We start from the raw sequence: 15,816 nt of genomic DNA, 5'->3' as shown, positions 1-15,816 counted from the left end.
TAAAGCGGCCGGTGTATGATGATCACCACTCACATCTATCTGCAGCTTAGGTGAAGAATGGTGGAGCTATACCTCCACCCCCCATGCATCTTCATGGGGTGACCAGCATGTTGTTGCCGATATTTCCCCAATCTATAATTTCACAGACCAGGACTATCCAACTGGTGGTCTGTGGCTGGCAGCGGCCCAGCGGTTAGTTTTGTAATTCCTGAAAGAGTGTCCTTATATTTTCGAAAATATGTCACTGCTTTTCTTGCCTTTGAAAAAAAAGAGGCAAATCTTGTTGAAAAAAAAATTGTAAAACGTGATTAATAAATATTACATGTAATTTCCTAATAAATAAATTAGTATCACTTAGTATGATTCTGTAATCATGTACAGTGTCGATACAGTGTAGAAAACTTTTCAACCATTGATTTTAAGTTTCTTTGCCTGGTAACAGTTAGTTTAAATAAATGCCTTAGAACTTTAGGGATCCAATTTTTAGCGTAACTTTCCTTATTTCGAAGAACTAAAAGGATGTTTATTTGAAGTCACCTCGCTGCCTAGATTTTTCATTTTCTATGTGTTCCGTGTCATATCAAAGCAAAATAGGCGACTAATTCTTCCCAGAACTTCTTGAATTAGCATACTTTCCCTATTTTGAAAAGAAAAAAATAAATAAAAGGAGGCTTATGAGATAACCTTGCTGCCTGTGTGTCAGTATAGCCACTGGCGAGGGATTGTAGTTCTAGTTTGGGAAGGATCAGGTTTTCTCTTCTCTCCACGCCGTCCATACAGGTTCTGGGGCCTACCCAGTGGGTACCTGGACCTCTTTCCCTGGAGGTAAAGTGGCTGGTGCGTGAAGCTGACACTCAACTCCAGCTAGTGCCTAAGTCAAGAAAATGTGGCTCTATACATCCACTCCCCCATACGCCTTCATGGCGTGGTGCTTAAGTAGTTAAGCACAGGGAGAGCTTTACCTTTTCCATTCAGTAACATGAGTTCAACTCGGGCTGATAACGGTTCTCGGAAATTGCGGTTGCCAGTTTCCTTGGTGTGCCCTCGACCTAATTCCCGTTGGATGTCAAGAGGAAACGTTGTAGCTCGTGTTTACAACTTGGGCGAGAACTGTTTTGAGAAGAGGAAAATCTAGTATGTGATGAACATTTTTGTAAGGAACATTTTTTTCTAAGTTAACATGCTCAGTACTATATTTGAACATCCTGTTGCATTGACGTATCACTCACTCATTCACCTCCGTCTTTAATGCAACTTAAAATTGTTCACAATCTCTAATCTCTCATTAATTTAAAATTGCATTAAAATCACGCCAATCGCTACATGTTTCGGGCCTACTTGGCCATCTTCAGGCAATTGTCCGCATTCTGAAGCCGTCGCACTGCGGTAGATAGTAACTCAATGTATTCCCACGCTGTTGCATATCGTTGTTCACACAAAAATGTGTTTGTTTGAGAATAAAAACTCTCTCTTCGTTCCGCGTTATTTTTCTTTTGTGGCATTGATGTGTAATTTTAAATTAAAGTGAGATTGTGAGCAGTTTTAAGTTGTATTAAAGACGGAGGTGAATGATTGAGTGATAACGCACTAAAGTTACATTTTCGATAAGTTCATTACCTTGAACCCAAGTGTTTAAGGGGACTATACCAACATCATCGTAGTGACCGATGAAGTGAAGACATTTTGGGAGACGCTGGGCTTGTGGGTCAGAAAACTACAGGAGGACAAGTGTGGACATGTTTTCTCGTTTGAAGAATTTTGTGGAGGAAAACAGTCATGAAACAGGTGACACTGGACTTGATCAGTATATCAAAGGTCACTTGGGTAATGTGCAGCCCGGGTTTTTTAAGGATTCGAGGGGTAGTATCTGATAAATACAAATGGATCACTGATCCATTCCATGTTGAATCGCCCCAGAATTACGACTTTTCTCTCTTGAAGAAGAATACTTCTTTAAAGTTCAATTTCCTAGGAAATGGAACGTATAATTTTGGGTGGGCATTGGAGAGGAGTTCTCTCTCCTCAGCAGGAAAGCTCTGAACATTCTCCTTCCTTTCGCAACATCCTACCTATGCGAGACTCGGTCTCAGCAGTAGCAGCCACCGAAACAAAGCATCATTCTGAGATGAACCTGGAAGACGTCCTTGGAGTGGCCATTTCAGAATTCCAACCTCGGTATGATAAGTTATGTTTGAAGAGGCAACCACATCCGTCCCACTAATCCAAGTACTAAGCGCTGTTAAATTAACTGCATTGAACAATATATAGTAAATTATAAAAAAAAAAGTGTACACAGAGCTAAATGTTAAGCCAAGTCTGTTTGCACTTGTTCTGGAATGGGGCGTAACGTATACAAGTTTTGGAACATCAGGATTAGGTAGTACTTCCAAAACCTTTTTTTGTCCACGACCCAGAATTTGAAATCAGATTCGCCTTGCGACCCAAGTTGTACCAACGCCTACAAAGCACCCCAGCAAATCGCGATAAATGTGTAACGTAAAATGGAAGATGTTTTGGAATACGTAAATGATTTTAGCCGTGAAGATCGATTCATTGTTTTGTGAATTCTCGACCCACATTCGAACTACGAGCTGGAAACTCCAGGTTTAGGACATTACGTGGGGGCCACACACTTATAAAGAAATATTTTAAAATAGACGAATGACAGTTCAATTTGTGTCATTGACAGTAGACCCATCTATGATTATTGTTTATATATTTGTACCTTGAACTTAAAGAAATTTAACAAAAATTCGAAACAATTCAAATATCACTTACTGTTTGGGTGAGTAATACTGTAATATTATACTTACATTAGCTTCATAATTTTATCTTTTGTTCAGCGTGCAGAAGCTCCTTCAAAATATTATAAAATCGTATTTTATTTAGACCTATAGGCCTGCATAATTTGAATATTTTCCTTCTGATGGATGGAACTGACACAAATGACAATACAAACCATTAATGACCTGCCCTTCCTAGCTCCAAAGGACACAGCGTAGTCTGTAGCAAGTGAATACTGTGTTTCGTTTCTTAAGAAAACCATTCACACGTCATGATCCAGGACAAAGTCGTCCTGGCAGCGCTGACTACTCTAAACCCTGATTAGTTTCTCAGGGCCCGTTCACAACACGACCTTCACTCTGGTCAGATTATCATCTGGGGTTTCAAGCTGCAGGTTGCAAATGAATCGTTTGTTACCGTCATGTTATATTGGATGTTTGCCGCCTGGCGACAGGCATGATGATTTCAGCTCGGTATCGGCCTGACCGATACCTGAACGGGCCAAAGGACAGGCTTTCAGACTGGTGCCGGTAGCTGTATAAAGACGGCAGATATGTTTTATAAAGACTGGTGCAAATACTTTTTCTGTAATTGTGTTCAAAATCACTCTAGGAAAAGTTGTACTAAATCAAGATTCTGAGATGTTAATTAAGCAGCAAGGCCCTGTAATGTGATCCGATGAAACTGAGCAGCTTTGTTAATATACAGAACGTAAATGTACATCGCTATAGCACTAGCAAGTTCATGACGCGTCCTGCCAACACAACATGCTGCAGCATTATCCTCGCGGTACAGGACAATCGCGAGGAATCTCATCGTCATAAGAAATTCTGCCAAATTCGTGGTAGTGGAGTTCAGAACTGTTCTGGTTAGTGGTTCCGTGGATTATTCGCGGTATCCCCCAGAAGGGTTCATTATTGTCTCCGAAACTGAGTGTATCCTTGTCATTACCCCCGAGATCCTGCGGTCCAAAACTGTTCTGTCTAGAGCTCTGTCGTAGTTCTGCTGAGGATGATGACTTCATTACCCTCCGAGGAGGAGCCAGGCAGTCTCTGGAGTTGGGCTGGTGCGTATCCTTGCCATTAGCCCCGAGATCCTGCTGTTCACGTCTGTTCTGCCAACAGCATTGTAGGTTTGTTGAGAATAATGCCTTCATTAGCCTCCGAAGAAGAGCTGAACAGTCTCTGGAGTCGGGCTGGCGTGTATCCTTGTCATCACCCCCGAGATCCTGCGGTCCAAAACTGTTCTGTTGTAGTTCTGCCAAGGATGATGATTTCATTGCCCTCCGAGGAAGAGCCGGGCAGTCTCTGGAGTTGGGCTGAGGTGTATCCTTGCCATTAACCCCGAGATCCTGCTGCCCAGGACTGCTCTGTCGTGGTTTTGCTGAGAATAATGCTTTCATTAGTCTCCGAAGACGAGTTAGACAGTCTCTGGAGGTGGACCCTGCTGTTATCTTGGCACAAGACTCGTACCCGAGTTCGACGTCATCTAATTCAAGACTTTTCTGGCCAGTAACTGAGGATGTCGGATGTGGTGGTACCTCCAGGGAGGAGGGAATCAGTGGTATCAGGTAGAACATCGGAAGAGCCGGACGGTCGCTGGAGTCTGGCTCTAGTGCATTCTCTCCGGTAGTCGTGGGCTCGTGGTCCTGCAGTTGAGGACTAATCTCGTCAGTTATTATGCAGGTTGGTTTCAGTACGGCTGAGGAACTTGAGTCCAGTGGCCTCTGCTGGAATTTCGGAGGCGTGTCGCTGAAGTTGATCTCCCTCTCAGCACTTGGAGCATCTGAAATAAACGTGAGCTTTGAGGTTCTCCCGACAGTTGCTATTACTATAGTCATCGACGTGACTATCTTCTGGGATGTGACACCGTGTAGCCTGATATAAAGGTACCATTTTTTCGAAGAAGGGTTCTACCCTGAAGATGGAGACAGCGAATTCCCCCCTGTATTGGTAAAGATCTACAAGAGTATCACATCCGAGAAAGCGGTTATTTTCACATAATCATATTTTACCACAAGAGTTTTAGTTTGAAGAAGCAAGCAAGTAGGTTCCGTAAAGGACGATTTGTTGCAGAGCCTGCGCAAAAGGTTAGAGGAGACACATTTTATGCCCCCCCCCCTCGTCATATGTTGAGATGCAGTCCATTGGTTTCGGACCGAATGCAACCTAGGTGAGGCTATGCTTGCCTCGTTTTCCAGGGAGAACCGGGAAGGAAAAGGATGCTTCAATAATGTATTGGACTTTATGTTTAGTTGCGAGGGGGAGTTTGAAGAGTGGGAAATTTATCAGGTAGTACCCCTGAAGGCTCTAATATTTATGAACGACTAAAATATTCAATTTAAATATAAACCTTCCGGGCATAAATCATTCGGAACGGAACTGTCGTGGTGGTACGGCCGAATCACGTGACCGTACAGCAGACGTACACAGTGCTTACATGAAAGAATTGTTTGATACGGCAGTTATGCTACTGAAGCTCTGTCCTTTAAAGCTGTGTGCGATGTTACTTTAAAACGAGAAGGTCTGTGAAGAGCTAATCGCCTTTGATACGACACGGACTAGATAGAAAACGGCAAAAAAACCCAAAAAAACAGGGGAACCCACAGACAGCAAGGAGAGAGATCTCATAAGCCTAAAAAAATAGGAGGGGATACACAGACGGAGATGTATACGCAGACAGACAGCAAGTTGATATCATAAGCCTCCTTTTATTTTTTTTAAACAAAATTAGGCTAAAAATTAGAATTTGCTTGAATGCATCTGTATTTGTCATTAGTTTTGCGAAATTAGTTGAGAATCCCCTAGCATCAAATGATATGGGTTGTTTAGTGAATAATAAATTGGAATGGTTGTGGAAGGAAACGGCTGTAATATAATTTGCGGTACTATACCTACTTTTTTTAGCGGCCTCCTTAGTCTAGGGGTAACGTTCCCACCTCATGACTCAAGGTACGCGGGTTCAAAAATCCTGCGGAGGTCGTGGAATTTTTAAGGGCGGAAAAATTCAGGGAACAAGTCCTCCGGCAGGGACTTTAAGCCGTGGGTCCCGTGTCGTAGATTTACGGCACGTAAAAGAACCTCATGTGTCTAGGAGACCTCTGAGCAAAATTAGGCCAAGTTTCCCGCCCAACTAGTTTCCAATTCCTCCGGTATATGGGGGAAGTATCAGGTACCACTGCCAAAGGAGGGGGGACCTCTCTGACAGAAAGGGACTAAAGTAGAGGGTAGAAACCTTGCTGGCAGAAAGGGAGTAGGAGCCCCTGCCAGAGGAGGGACGACCTCGCTGACAGAAAGGGACTGATAGTAAGCACCAGTACCGATAGGGTATGGAGACAGTAGAAATTAAAAGGGACGCACAATGGACCAGTAACCGGTCTAAGTGCATGGGGAAACCCACCCCCTCAATACGGAATACCTACTTTTGCCTTGAAGGCCGGTGGTAAACAAAACAATAACCTCAAGGCACCCCGTCTGCGAATCGAGATTTGAACCCCCTACATCCCCAATATGAAGCCGGCGTGCTATCTACCCGCCTGTGATATTCGACAGAAAAGAAGTTTTGGCAAAAAGTAGCATACTTTCGTTTCATACGAAGCGGGCTTCTTATAAAAGAACAACTCCAGCAACTCTTTGTTGCTGCGGGAATATTTTTCCCAAGCCGTTGCCTAGCAGTTATAATGGAATACACAGGCCCGAAGACTCTCCCTTCATACGATACGGGCCGCACAGAAAATGACACGTCCAACAATTCTTCTGTTGCCTGTATTGTTTGCCGCGGAAACGTGTTTACCGAGCCGTTGCCTAGCAAACTATAAAGGGATACACACAGATAGACAGAGACTTTCCCTTCATACGACACGGGCCGCACGGAAATTGACACGTCCAACAATCCTTCTGTTGTTGCGTGTATTGTTTGCAGCGGAAACGTGATTACCGAGCTGTTGCCTAGCAAACTATAAGGAGATACACTTACACAGAAACTGATGGGAAGGACGTATGAAGTACGCCGCTGAGATCGGCTCGGATGCCATGAGATATTGGTTCCGGCATTCAATAACTAAAAAGGGGGGGGGGAGGAGAATGCAAACAGACAAAGAGAGGGCGAGATGTTTTCTTAAGCCTAACTACCCACATGGAGCTGAGCCCTTCTTGAGAAGCCACCAGTTTCTCAGCTACTCAAGAACTTCACATAATTTTGTGGAACCCGAAGTTTCATTACCGTGTTCACAAGGACCCTCCATTGGTGCCTGTCCTGAGCCAGATGAGTCCAGTCCGTATCACACCATTCTGTCTTTCTAAGATCCATTTTAATGTTGTCCACCCCTACACCTTGAACTTCCTAGCGGTCACTTTCCTTATGGCTTTGCTATATGCATACCTCTTCTTCCCACTCTTGCTACATACCCTGTTCTCAAGCACCCTCAGTCTATATACCTCCCTTAATGTCAGAGACCAAGTTTCACACCCATACAGAACCACAGGCAAAATTGTAGTTTTGTATATTCGAATTTTTATGTAAATGGACAGCAGACGAGAAGACAAAAGGTTCTGAACTGAATGGTAGCAAGCATTACCAGAGTTCAATCTCTTCTTAATTTCCTCCTGAATCAGGTTTTGATTTGTTATCGTCTTTCCCAAATATCTCAACTGTGCCACATTTTCAAAACATCTGTTTCCTATCTTTATGTCATGATTTTGCCCTGCATTTTGGTGACGAGACAGTAACATATACTTAGTTTTCTCTGTGTTTACTTCTAGATCAACCTCTTTACTTGCGTCAGTTAAAGTTTGTGTGTTCTTTATGGTATCTACATTATCACCCAGTAGATTCACATCATCGGCATAGACCAACAGTTGATGTGTCCCGTTTAATTTGAGCCCCACCTAGTTTTCCTGGACCTTCCTAATGGCATATTCTAAAGCAAAGTTGAAAAGGAGTGGCGATAAAGCATCTCCTTGTTTTAGACCATTCTGGATAGGAAATTTATCAGACAAATATTTACCTACACGGACTTTACTATACGTTTCGTTCAAACATTTTAATCAACCTAACTGAATCATAGGCTTTCTTGAAGTCTAGGAATAGCTGATGTGCTGTCTCATCGTACTCCCATTTTTCCTCCAATATCTGACGAACGCAAAAGATCTGATCTGTAGTTGATCTGTTACGTCGAAACCCACACTGATGGTCCCCAATAATTTCATCTATATAAGGACTTAACCTCGAGAGAAGCATATTGGACAAAATTTTATATGAAGTTGATAGCAGTGATATCTCCCGATAATTACTGCAGTCAGTTTTATCACTTTTCTTGTGAACGGGTACAATAATAGACTCCTTCCACTGATCGGGCAATTTTTCCTTATGCCAAATAGAAGTAATTAGATTTTGGATCTTAGAACGTAATATTTCGCCTCCTGCTTGAATAAGTTCTGCCGGAATTTGATCACTACCTGGCGATTTATACCGTTTCAATTTTGTAATAGCACTTTCAACTTCAAAAGGGCTAGGATCAGGTATTAACGGCTCAGCTGTATGTATGTCTGTCTGCCTAACATCACTGACCCTGTGTACACTCAATAACTGAGAGAAGTAATTCTTCCACCTATTCAAAATGTTGTGGGAATCTGCAAGCAGATCGCCATTCACATCTTTCACTAAGTTACTGCTAAGTTGGTGACTCCTCGTTAAGTCATTTAGTCCTCTATACAAGTCTGTAATGTTCTTGTTCTTACCGTTCCTTGCGAGCTCATCAATTTTGTCTTTCAGATATTCCCTCTTTTTGTTCCTGAAATGCCTGCTGGTTTCACGCCTCATATATTGTTCAGATTATCCCCATTTAACTCGCTTGGATCTTGTAGCCACTACAATTTGGCTTGTTTTCTTTGATCTAATAATTTTGAGCAACTTTCATTTAACCATGGCTTATGCTTTTTCATTTCATAATAACCTAGACCCTCCTTGGCAGAAATTTTGATATTCTCTCTAATATTTTCCCAAGCTTTATTAACATCGACCCCAGCGCCAAAGTTTTCCAAAGCCGCGAACCTATTTGAGATTTCAACGCAGTACTGTTCTGTACCCTCTACCTCATTTAATTTCATGAGACTGAACCTGGCCATATGAACTTTGTGCGTTGTTTGTTTGATCTCAAAAAAAGTCTCAAAAGGCTTTTGTTCATTTTCGTAACACGGTTATTTTTTACGGTGAGGAGTTTCTAGCCCAACCCCTAAGCTGGAGGATCACCCCTTGCCGGCTGCCCGCGACTGCTTATTAAATATATTCGCAGCTTCCCTCCGTGATCTCATAAGCCTACTTTTATTTTTGAAAATCAGGAAAGTAGCCTAAAACTGTTGGAAATCAAGCTGAAGATAATAGAGGATTCGTTAAATTATACCTACCTCTCCAGTTGGAGTAATTCATGGTGGTCGACATAATTGCACCTACTTTGCTGGCTCCTTCTGTCGTTAGTCTAAGACGTAATAAACTCAAACTGGACGCTTATTTTCTTTGTCTTTTTAAACTAGATTAGCTTTTCTTCCTTCACTGTAAAGATACGACTCCCTTAGTAACTTCCCATGGCGGAGTATCCATGCAAACCTCAACAATGGTACATGGTTTCCGCGGCCAGTATCTTCTATGCAACAGCGGCGTCGTATGTTGAAGCTGTTTTATTTTTTGAGCAAACACTGCAGCTGTCATCATCAGGGAGAATGTAATGTATGTCGTAACCTAGCAACAGCGTCAACATAAGACACATATTAATTCTCAAACTTCCGCATTAGATCCATATTCTGTCGAAACTGATTAAGAATAGCTCGAGATGCAACTTAATGATCGACATTTGTCATGAAGACGTTAGACATAAAAAACTGAACTCCGTGGTCATAGTCCGCAAGCGAACTAAACCTACCGAGCGACCGCCGCTTGTAGGCGAAGTTAGACCTTCGAATTCCAAATCATTGGAATCTTAAGTCAAAAATCAATTCATTATAAATAAGACTGTAAAAGTATATGTGAACAAATAACAGGTGTGTTCGACAGAAGTCTTAAAATCCATGCTCAAGAATTTTAACGTTGAAAACGTTAACTTACGATGGTACAAATGGAATGAAACAGTTAGTAACAGAATTTGTAACGTAAGTAACGAAATTTATAACAAGTTGTAATTATTGGTACTCTTCTAGGCAACGACAATTTGACGTTACCACGTCAATCAATCAACACGGAACAATAGAGGTAACAGGAAAACTATGGAAACGATGTTTTCTATGCGGTTAGTGCTGGAACCTTAAAAATACCTCCACCGTGAACCTGCGAGTCGTAGGAAGCGACGAAAAGGGAAGTCTCACATCTAAGACAGTAAAATATGGTCTTGAATACCTAGGGACTCGAAGACAGACCCGTCCTCTCGTTAGAGAGGGCGCCCCACAGAAACAAGACCGCAACTATCAAACAGTAATAAATATCTGGTAATGAGCTCCAGATGGCGCTCGACACCAAGACTTACTGACTGGCTGACCGTCAGTCGCAATGTGACTCTGATTTTGACTGGCTCACAATAACTCGTGTGGAGGCGGGGTCGAGTATCTCCACCGTGACCCTGCGAGTCGTAGGAGGCGACCAAAAGGGAAGTCTCAAATCTGAGACGGTAAAATATGGTCGCGAGTCTCAAGGGACGCGGACCCGAGAAAGACTGCGCTGGCAAGGGCTAGCAGCATATACAAAATACAGAGCCGTCCTCTCGTCAGAGAGGGCGCCCCACAAAAACAAGACCGTAACTGTCAAACAGTAATAAAATCTGATCTGGGGCTTGACACCAAGACTTACTGACTGACTGACTGTCAGTCGCAATGTGACTTTGACTTGGCCTTAAATTTGGCGCACACCGGTTCGCGACATGCACCACACCGCTTTCAACTTTCTGTATGTATACGATTATATAACAAAATTGTGCAGGCGACAAGCAGAAGTCACACAAAATCATGATAATGAACATGTTCGCGGTATAGTACAAGGTGAACCCAGACACAGAAAATGTAAGAGGCTTAAACGTTGCGGTGGTCAAGCTTATGACTGTTCAAATGAATAAGATGCCGTTGTAGCATAAGATATGTAAGTTAGGCACGATCTGCTCTGTAAAGCCCATACTGACAGAGGACTTGTGTGTAGTGCAAAAGAAAGAATTTTCAGTAACATGTTATATGTGCGAAATATACACTTGTGGAAAGGCCAAGTGTATTCATAAGAGACAAACCCATCATCTCGTCAGAGAGTATGTTACATAAGGACTATTACCGCAAAGTTCAGTTGGGAAAAAAATCTCTGGTCGTGGGCTCAAGGTGCCCGACACCAAGATGAACTGATTGGCGGTAAAGTAACTCTGACTCTGGCTTTAAATTTCACCCATCTGACAAAGCCAACGCAATTGCTGACTGTTCTTTTGATTGAGCACAGAATGACCCATATGTCACAATGTAGGGCAGCGGATTGAAACCTCAATAGAAGTCACAGTAATTTTAGCACAATAACATTGTAGTGTTTTGTCATGTTGACCTTGACATAACTTTGTTTTCCTGTTTCCTGCTTCATTGGATGGCCTGTTCTGGTGTAGAGATTATAACTCTGCAATAAAATAACTTTTTATTTGTAATTAGGTGTGAATTAAAGAATGCCCAGCATTCCTGTATGTTTTTTTTTTCCTTGACACTACAGCCCCAGTGGGCCTAGGCCTACCTCCATGAATGTCTCTGTTCACTTCGGTTTTTCTAGATCTTACACATTCGGTAGGACTCCTTGGGTGGGTGATCAGCTCGTCGCAAGGCCTCTACCTGTACACAAACACAGAAAAACGCATGCACAAAAACTAAATATCCATGCCCTGAGTAGGATTCGAACCCACGATCCCGGTTTCCAAGCGAGCGAAGACAGTACATGGCTTAGACCGCTCGGCTACTGTGACCACCGTCTGTATGTTTAGCATACTTAAAATTAATTTACCACGGGAATAATTTGTATACAAATTTGGGTGTTTACTACATTTTATCAGCAACTTGCTGTATCCTCCTAAAACTGAAATTTTAGTTGGGTGTAGGATGAGAGTGGTGAATCATCCAAAAAATGTTTTATAATATTAATTTAAAAGAACCCCCTTATTTATGATTCCCATTTCCATAGAAAAATTTATAATCTGGCTTACACTTTGCTATTTCTCTTGCATGCTGTCAGTGAACCTGCTCCATAGAGGCTCCTTACATGCCATGTGCCAAATCTGAGGCATATTTTCCTTTACTTCAGTCATTCGAAAGAATTTGTCCAAGGTTGAAATCCTGTGTAACATTTTGTAACAGAATTATTTTTTATGGTTAGGAGGAGTTAGCTGCAATGCCCAATCCCAAGCCTTGACCAAGAGGACCACCCTTTGTCTACTGTCCACTACTGCTTACTCATTACATTCACAGCTACCCTCCCTCTTCTCAAGAAGATTTCAATCCCAAAATAGGTACAGCCGATATTTTCAGACCTATGGTTGGAAACAAAAGAGTACATGAAATTAGTAATGATAATGAAGTTAGAATAGTAAACTTTGCTGCATTGAAAAGTGTAATTATCAGGAGAGCAATATTCTCACATTGCAGCATTCATAAATTTGCTTGGACGTCTCCTAATGGGAAGCTGCAGTCACGCTGACCACGTTTTGATAGATAGGATTGATTGATTTATTTAACATCCATAACTGTTACATTATGTACAATTGGACAAGTCAGTTTTTTATAAAAAAATATATAAGATTAAAAACATCACATCAAATGACCAATAATATAAAAAACCATAGAAAAATAACATAATAAGTCCTTTAAATATGATAAAACAGTGGATGAGTATAATTAGGCAACAAAAGCTAAACTATAAATTACATGCAATAGCTAAAATAAATTACCCAAGTATCTTTATTCTATTATTGAGCTAATTCTTGTAAAAATATTCTTGAAGGGAATAAAAAGCTTTGCACAACAAGTAATCCTTTAATTGACGCTTAAAAACCTTGAACTCTTGAATACTTCTTATTTGAGAGGGCAAGTTATTATACAGTCTTATTCCCATGTTAATCACACACACCATTCAGGTGTAGGGGAATGGACTGTGATACCACTCATTGTCTGGTGGTTGCAGAAGTTAGGGAGGAACTGGCAGTAAGCAAATGAGCAACACAAAAGCTTGTCTTGGAGAGTTTCAGTCTCAAGAAAGTAGACGAGGCAAAGGTAAAGAACAGCATCACGTTAAAATGTGAAGCAGGTTCACAGCTTTGGAAAACATAGGTGCAGGGAAAAATCTAACGTAAAGGTATCTAATCCCTTGAAAATGAGGCAGTTAAAATATTTTGGAATGACAGCAACAAATCAAAATTTGATTAATGAAGAAATCAAGAGGATATTAAATTTGGGTAATGCTTGCCACCATTCAGTCCAGAACCGTTTGACTTCTCATCTGTCTAAAAACATAAAAATTAGAATGTACAGAAGTATAATTTTCCCTCTAGTTTTGTGTGGGTGTGAAACTTCATCTCTTATATTAAGGGAGGAACATAGAGTGGGGGTGTTTGAGAAGAGGATGCTGAGGAGAATATTTGGACTGAAGAAGGATGAAATAATAGGAAGCTTGCCAAAAGTTGCATAATGAGGAGCTCCATAACTTGCACTCTTTGCTCAATATAGATTGTTTCAAAAGTAGCCTTGCAGCTTTGAGAGGATATATACATTTATTTATGAGTTGTAAAGAAAACCCAGATACACTGAAATGTAGCCAAACACATCAAGTTACAGTTTGATTTGACTTCCACATGTGGCACAACAAAAATCACACGTGTATGAATTTCTTCATGGGTGTGATATAGTTTGTCTGGCATGTCTTCTGCAACTGCAGTTGTAATTCTCACTCATTAATTATCAACATCTGCAGGTAAAGGTGGAAAGTATACATCATCATTAACAGATTCCCATAAGAAAAGTTCAATTGTGTTAAAACAAGTCCAGTATCATGACCATCTCTATTCTGCAATTTAGTTCCACTGCATTCGTCACGCTAGTCAAGCTACATTGTACCTGGGGAGAAATTCGTTATAGGTGAGATATTTGTCATGCTATATCAGGAAGTTGCATTGAACTGTAATACTGATACATCAGACAAAACGTTATGTGTTTGGCTACATTTCTGTGTATGTGGTTTTTGTTTACCATGTATTAATAAATGCATATATCATCTCAAAGTGGTAAAGCTACTTTTGAAACATGGTGTAATTAGAATGAACAAGTCAAGGAGGATGTGAAGATTGGACATGCAGCGCCCATGGGAGAGAAGAGGAACTGCTTACAGGATTTTTATGGGGACACCAGAAGGAAAGAGATTGCTAGGAAGACCTGGATGTAAGTGGAAGGATAATATTGAAATGGACCTTAGAGAAATAGCATGGGGTGGTATGCACTGGATTCATTGGGACCAGTGGTTGGCTCTTGTGAACGTGGCAATGAAACTTAGGATTCCTTAAAACAGGAAATTCTTGGGTAACTGGGCAGCTGTTGACTTCTCAAGGACTCAACTCCATGCAGTTAGTTACTTTGTTTGGGTCAATATTTTATGGAACCAAGTGACTATTTTGACGTCCCCACGTACAAAATCCCACGCTTTATTCGAAGTGCAGGATTGTTAATGGGATAATCAGAAGGGGAGACACAGTAGATCACTGTTGTGCAAGGGCCAAGCAGGCCCACCCCTTATACATTCATTCATTAGTTAGTTGGTTGGTTGGTCCGTCAGTTGTTTCGTTAGTTACAGGTTATGTTTGAAAGCCAGGGTAACCCTGTCAGTATAGCACTGGGCTACAGGCTGGACAGCTGCCAAGGGTAAAATTTTTCTCTTCTGTATAGCATCCAGACTGGCTCTGGGGCCTACCCAGGCTCCTATCCAGTGAGTGCTAGTGGATATTTCTTTGGGGGTGGGGGAGTAGAGCCACCATGGTGTGAAGCTGACCACTGACCTCCATCTAGTGCCAAGGTCAAAAATGGTGGAGCTATGTCTCCACTCCCCCATATGTCTTAATGTCTCAGTGTTTAATTAATTAAGCACAGGGACAACTTAACCTTTTACGTTTACAGGTTATATTTCATTTAAATCATCGCATAACTTACGCAACAAGTTTGTATGTGGTTATGTCTCCATTCTTTACAGGGCATTTACAGGGAAATACTACAAAACAAAAGATGCAGGATTGTATACATGTGTAGTATGTGGAGAGGAGCTGTTCTCATCTGAAACAAAGTTCGACTCTGGCTGCGGTTGGCCAGCCTTTAACGATGTGCTAGACCAGGGCAAGGTAAAGTTAACAAAGGATACATCTCATGGTGAGTTATGTAGTAAGTATGGAAGTTAGTGTGATGATGTGCGGCTAGCTCCATCTAACTGTTCTGTAGTTGGTTGCACTAACATGTCATGCACCAGTAGGATAGTAGCTCCTGCATTGCAGGATTTGTATTCCTGTTGTAAAGTTTCTATGGGTGAGAATTTTAAAAATTTGCATTATAATATTAGAAGAAATTGAGTTATCTGTGGAGTTAATCATTCAAATTCAAGAGGTCCTAGTGTGGATTCTGCTGATAAAGTCACTAATAGCGGAGGAGGGTAACAGTTGGGTGAAGCACTCAATTTTTGGGTTATAGTTAATTTTACATGTAAATCCAATCTCCAGAAGAGTTACTCAAATTATGTGACCAGTTTTGTGACTAAAATGCTTGGGAGGAAGATGACAAATTATGCAAGTAAATAAGAGTGTATGCATGCACGCAGGAGTGTTCGTGGCATGTCTGTACTAAATTAGAACAATTCTTATTGGTCTTTCTAATTAAGAGACATATTTTGAGCAAACATTATGAATATTAATAAGGTGAACCTTCTATGATAACATACCTTTTTTTAGACAATGACCATATTTTAAGAAATCCAGTATTATTAAATACAAGTAACAATGAGATTATA

At 41.2% G+C, this 15,816-nt stretch overlaps 1 protein-coding gene across 8 annotated transcripts in view; it reads left to right on the top strand.

The window, feature by feature from the left end:
* The window catches only part of LOC111874564 (methionine-R-sulfoxide reductase B3), a 30,918-nt gene that overhangs the window by 5,839 nt on the left and 9,263 nt on the right, over positions 1–15,816 (top strand). For 4 of the 8 annotated variants that reach the window (XM_023870163.2, XM_023870168.2, XM_023870167.2 and 1 more), the window contains exon 2: positions 15,013–15,185. In XM_023870163.2, the coding sequence (XP_023725931.1) occupies positions 15,013–15,185 (173 nt within the window). The remainder of the gene's footprint in view (positions 1–15,012; positions 15,186–15,816) is intronic. The other 4 variants (XM_023870161.2, XM_023870162.2, XM_023870164.2 and 1 more) reach the window with 1 other exon arrangement.

The sequence above is a fragment of the Cryptotermes secundus genome, unplaced genomic scaffold (assembly GCF_002891405.2).
Source record: "Cryptotermes secundus unplaced genomic scaffold, Csec_1.0 scaffold1009, whole genome shotgun sequence".
In the NCBI taxonomy this organism is placed as follows: domain Eukaryota; kingdom Metazoa; phylum Arthropoda; class Insecta; order Blattodea; family Kalotermitidae; genus Cryptotermes; species Cryptotermes secundus.
This window is presented reverse-complemented; position numbering and strand designations above follow the sequence as displayed.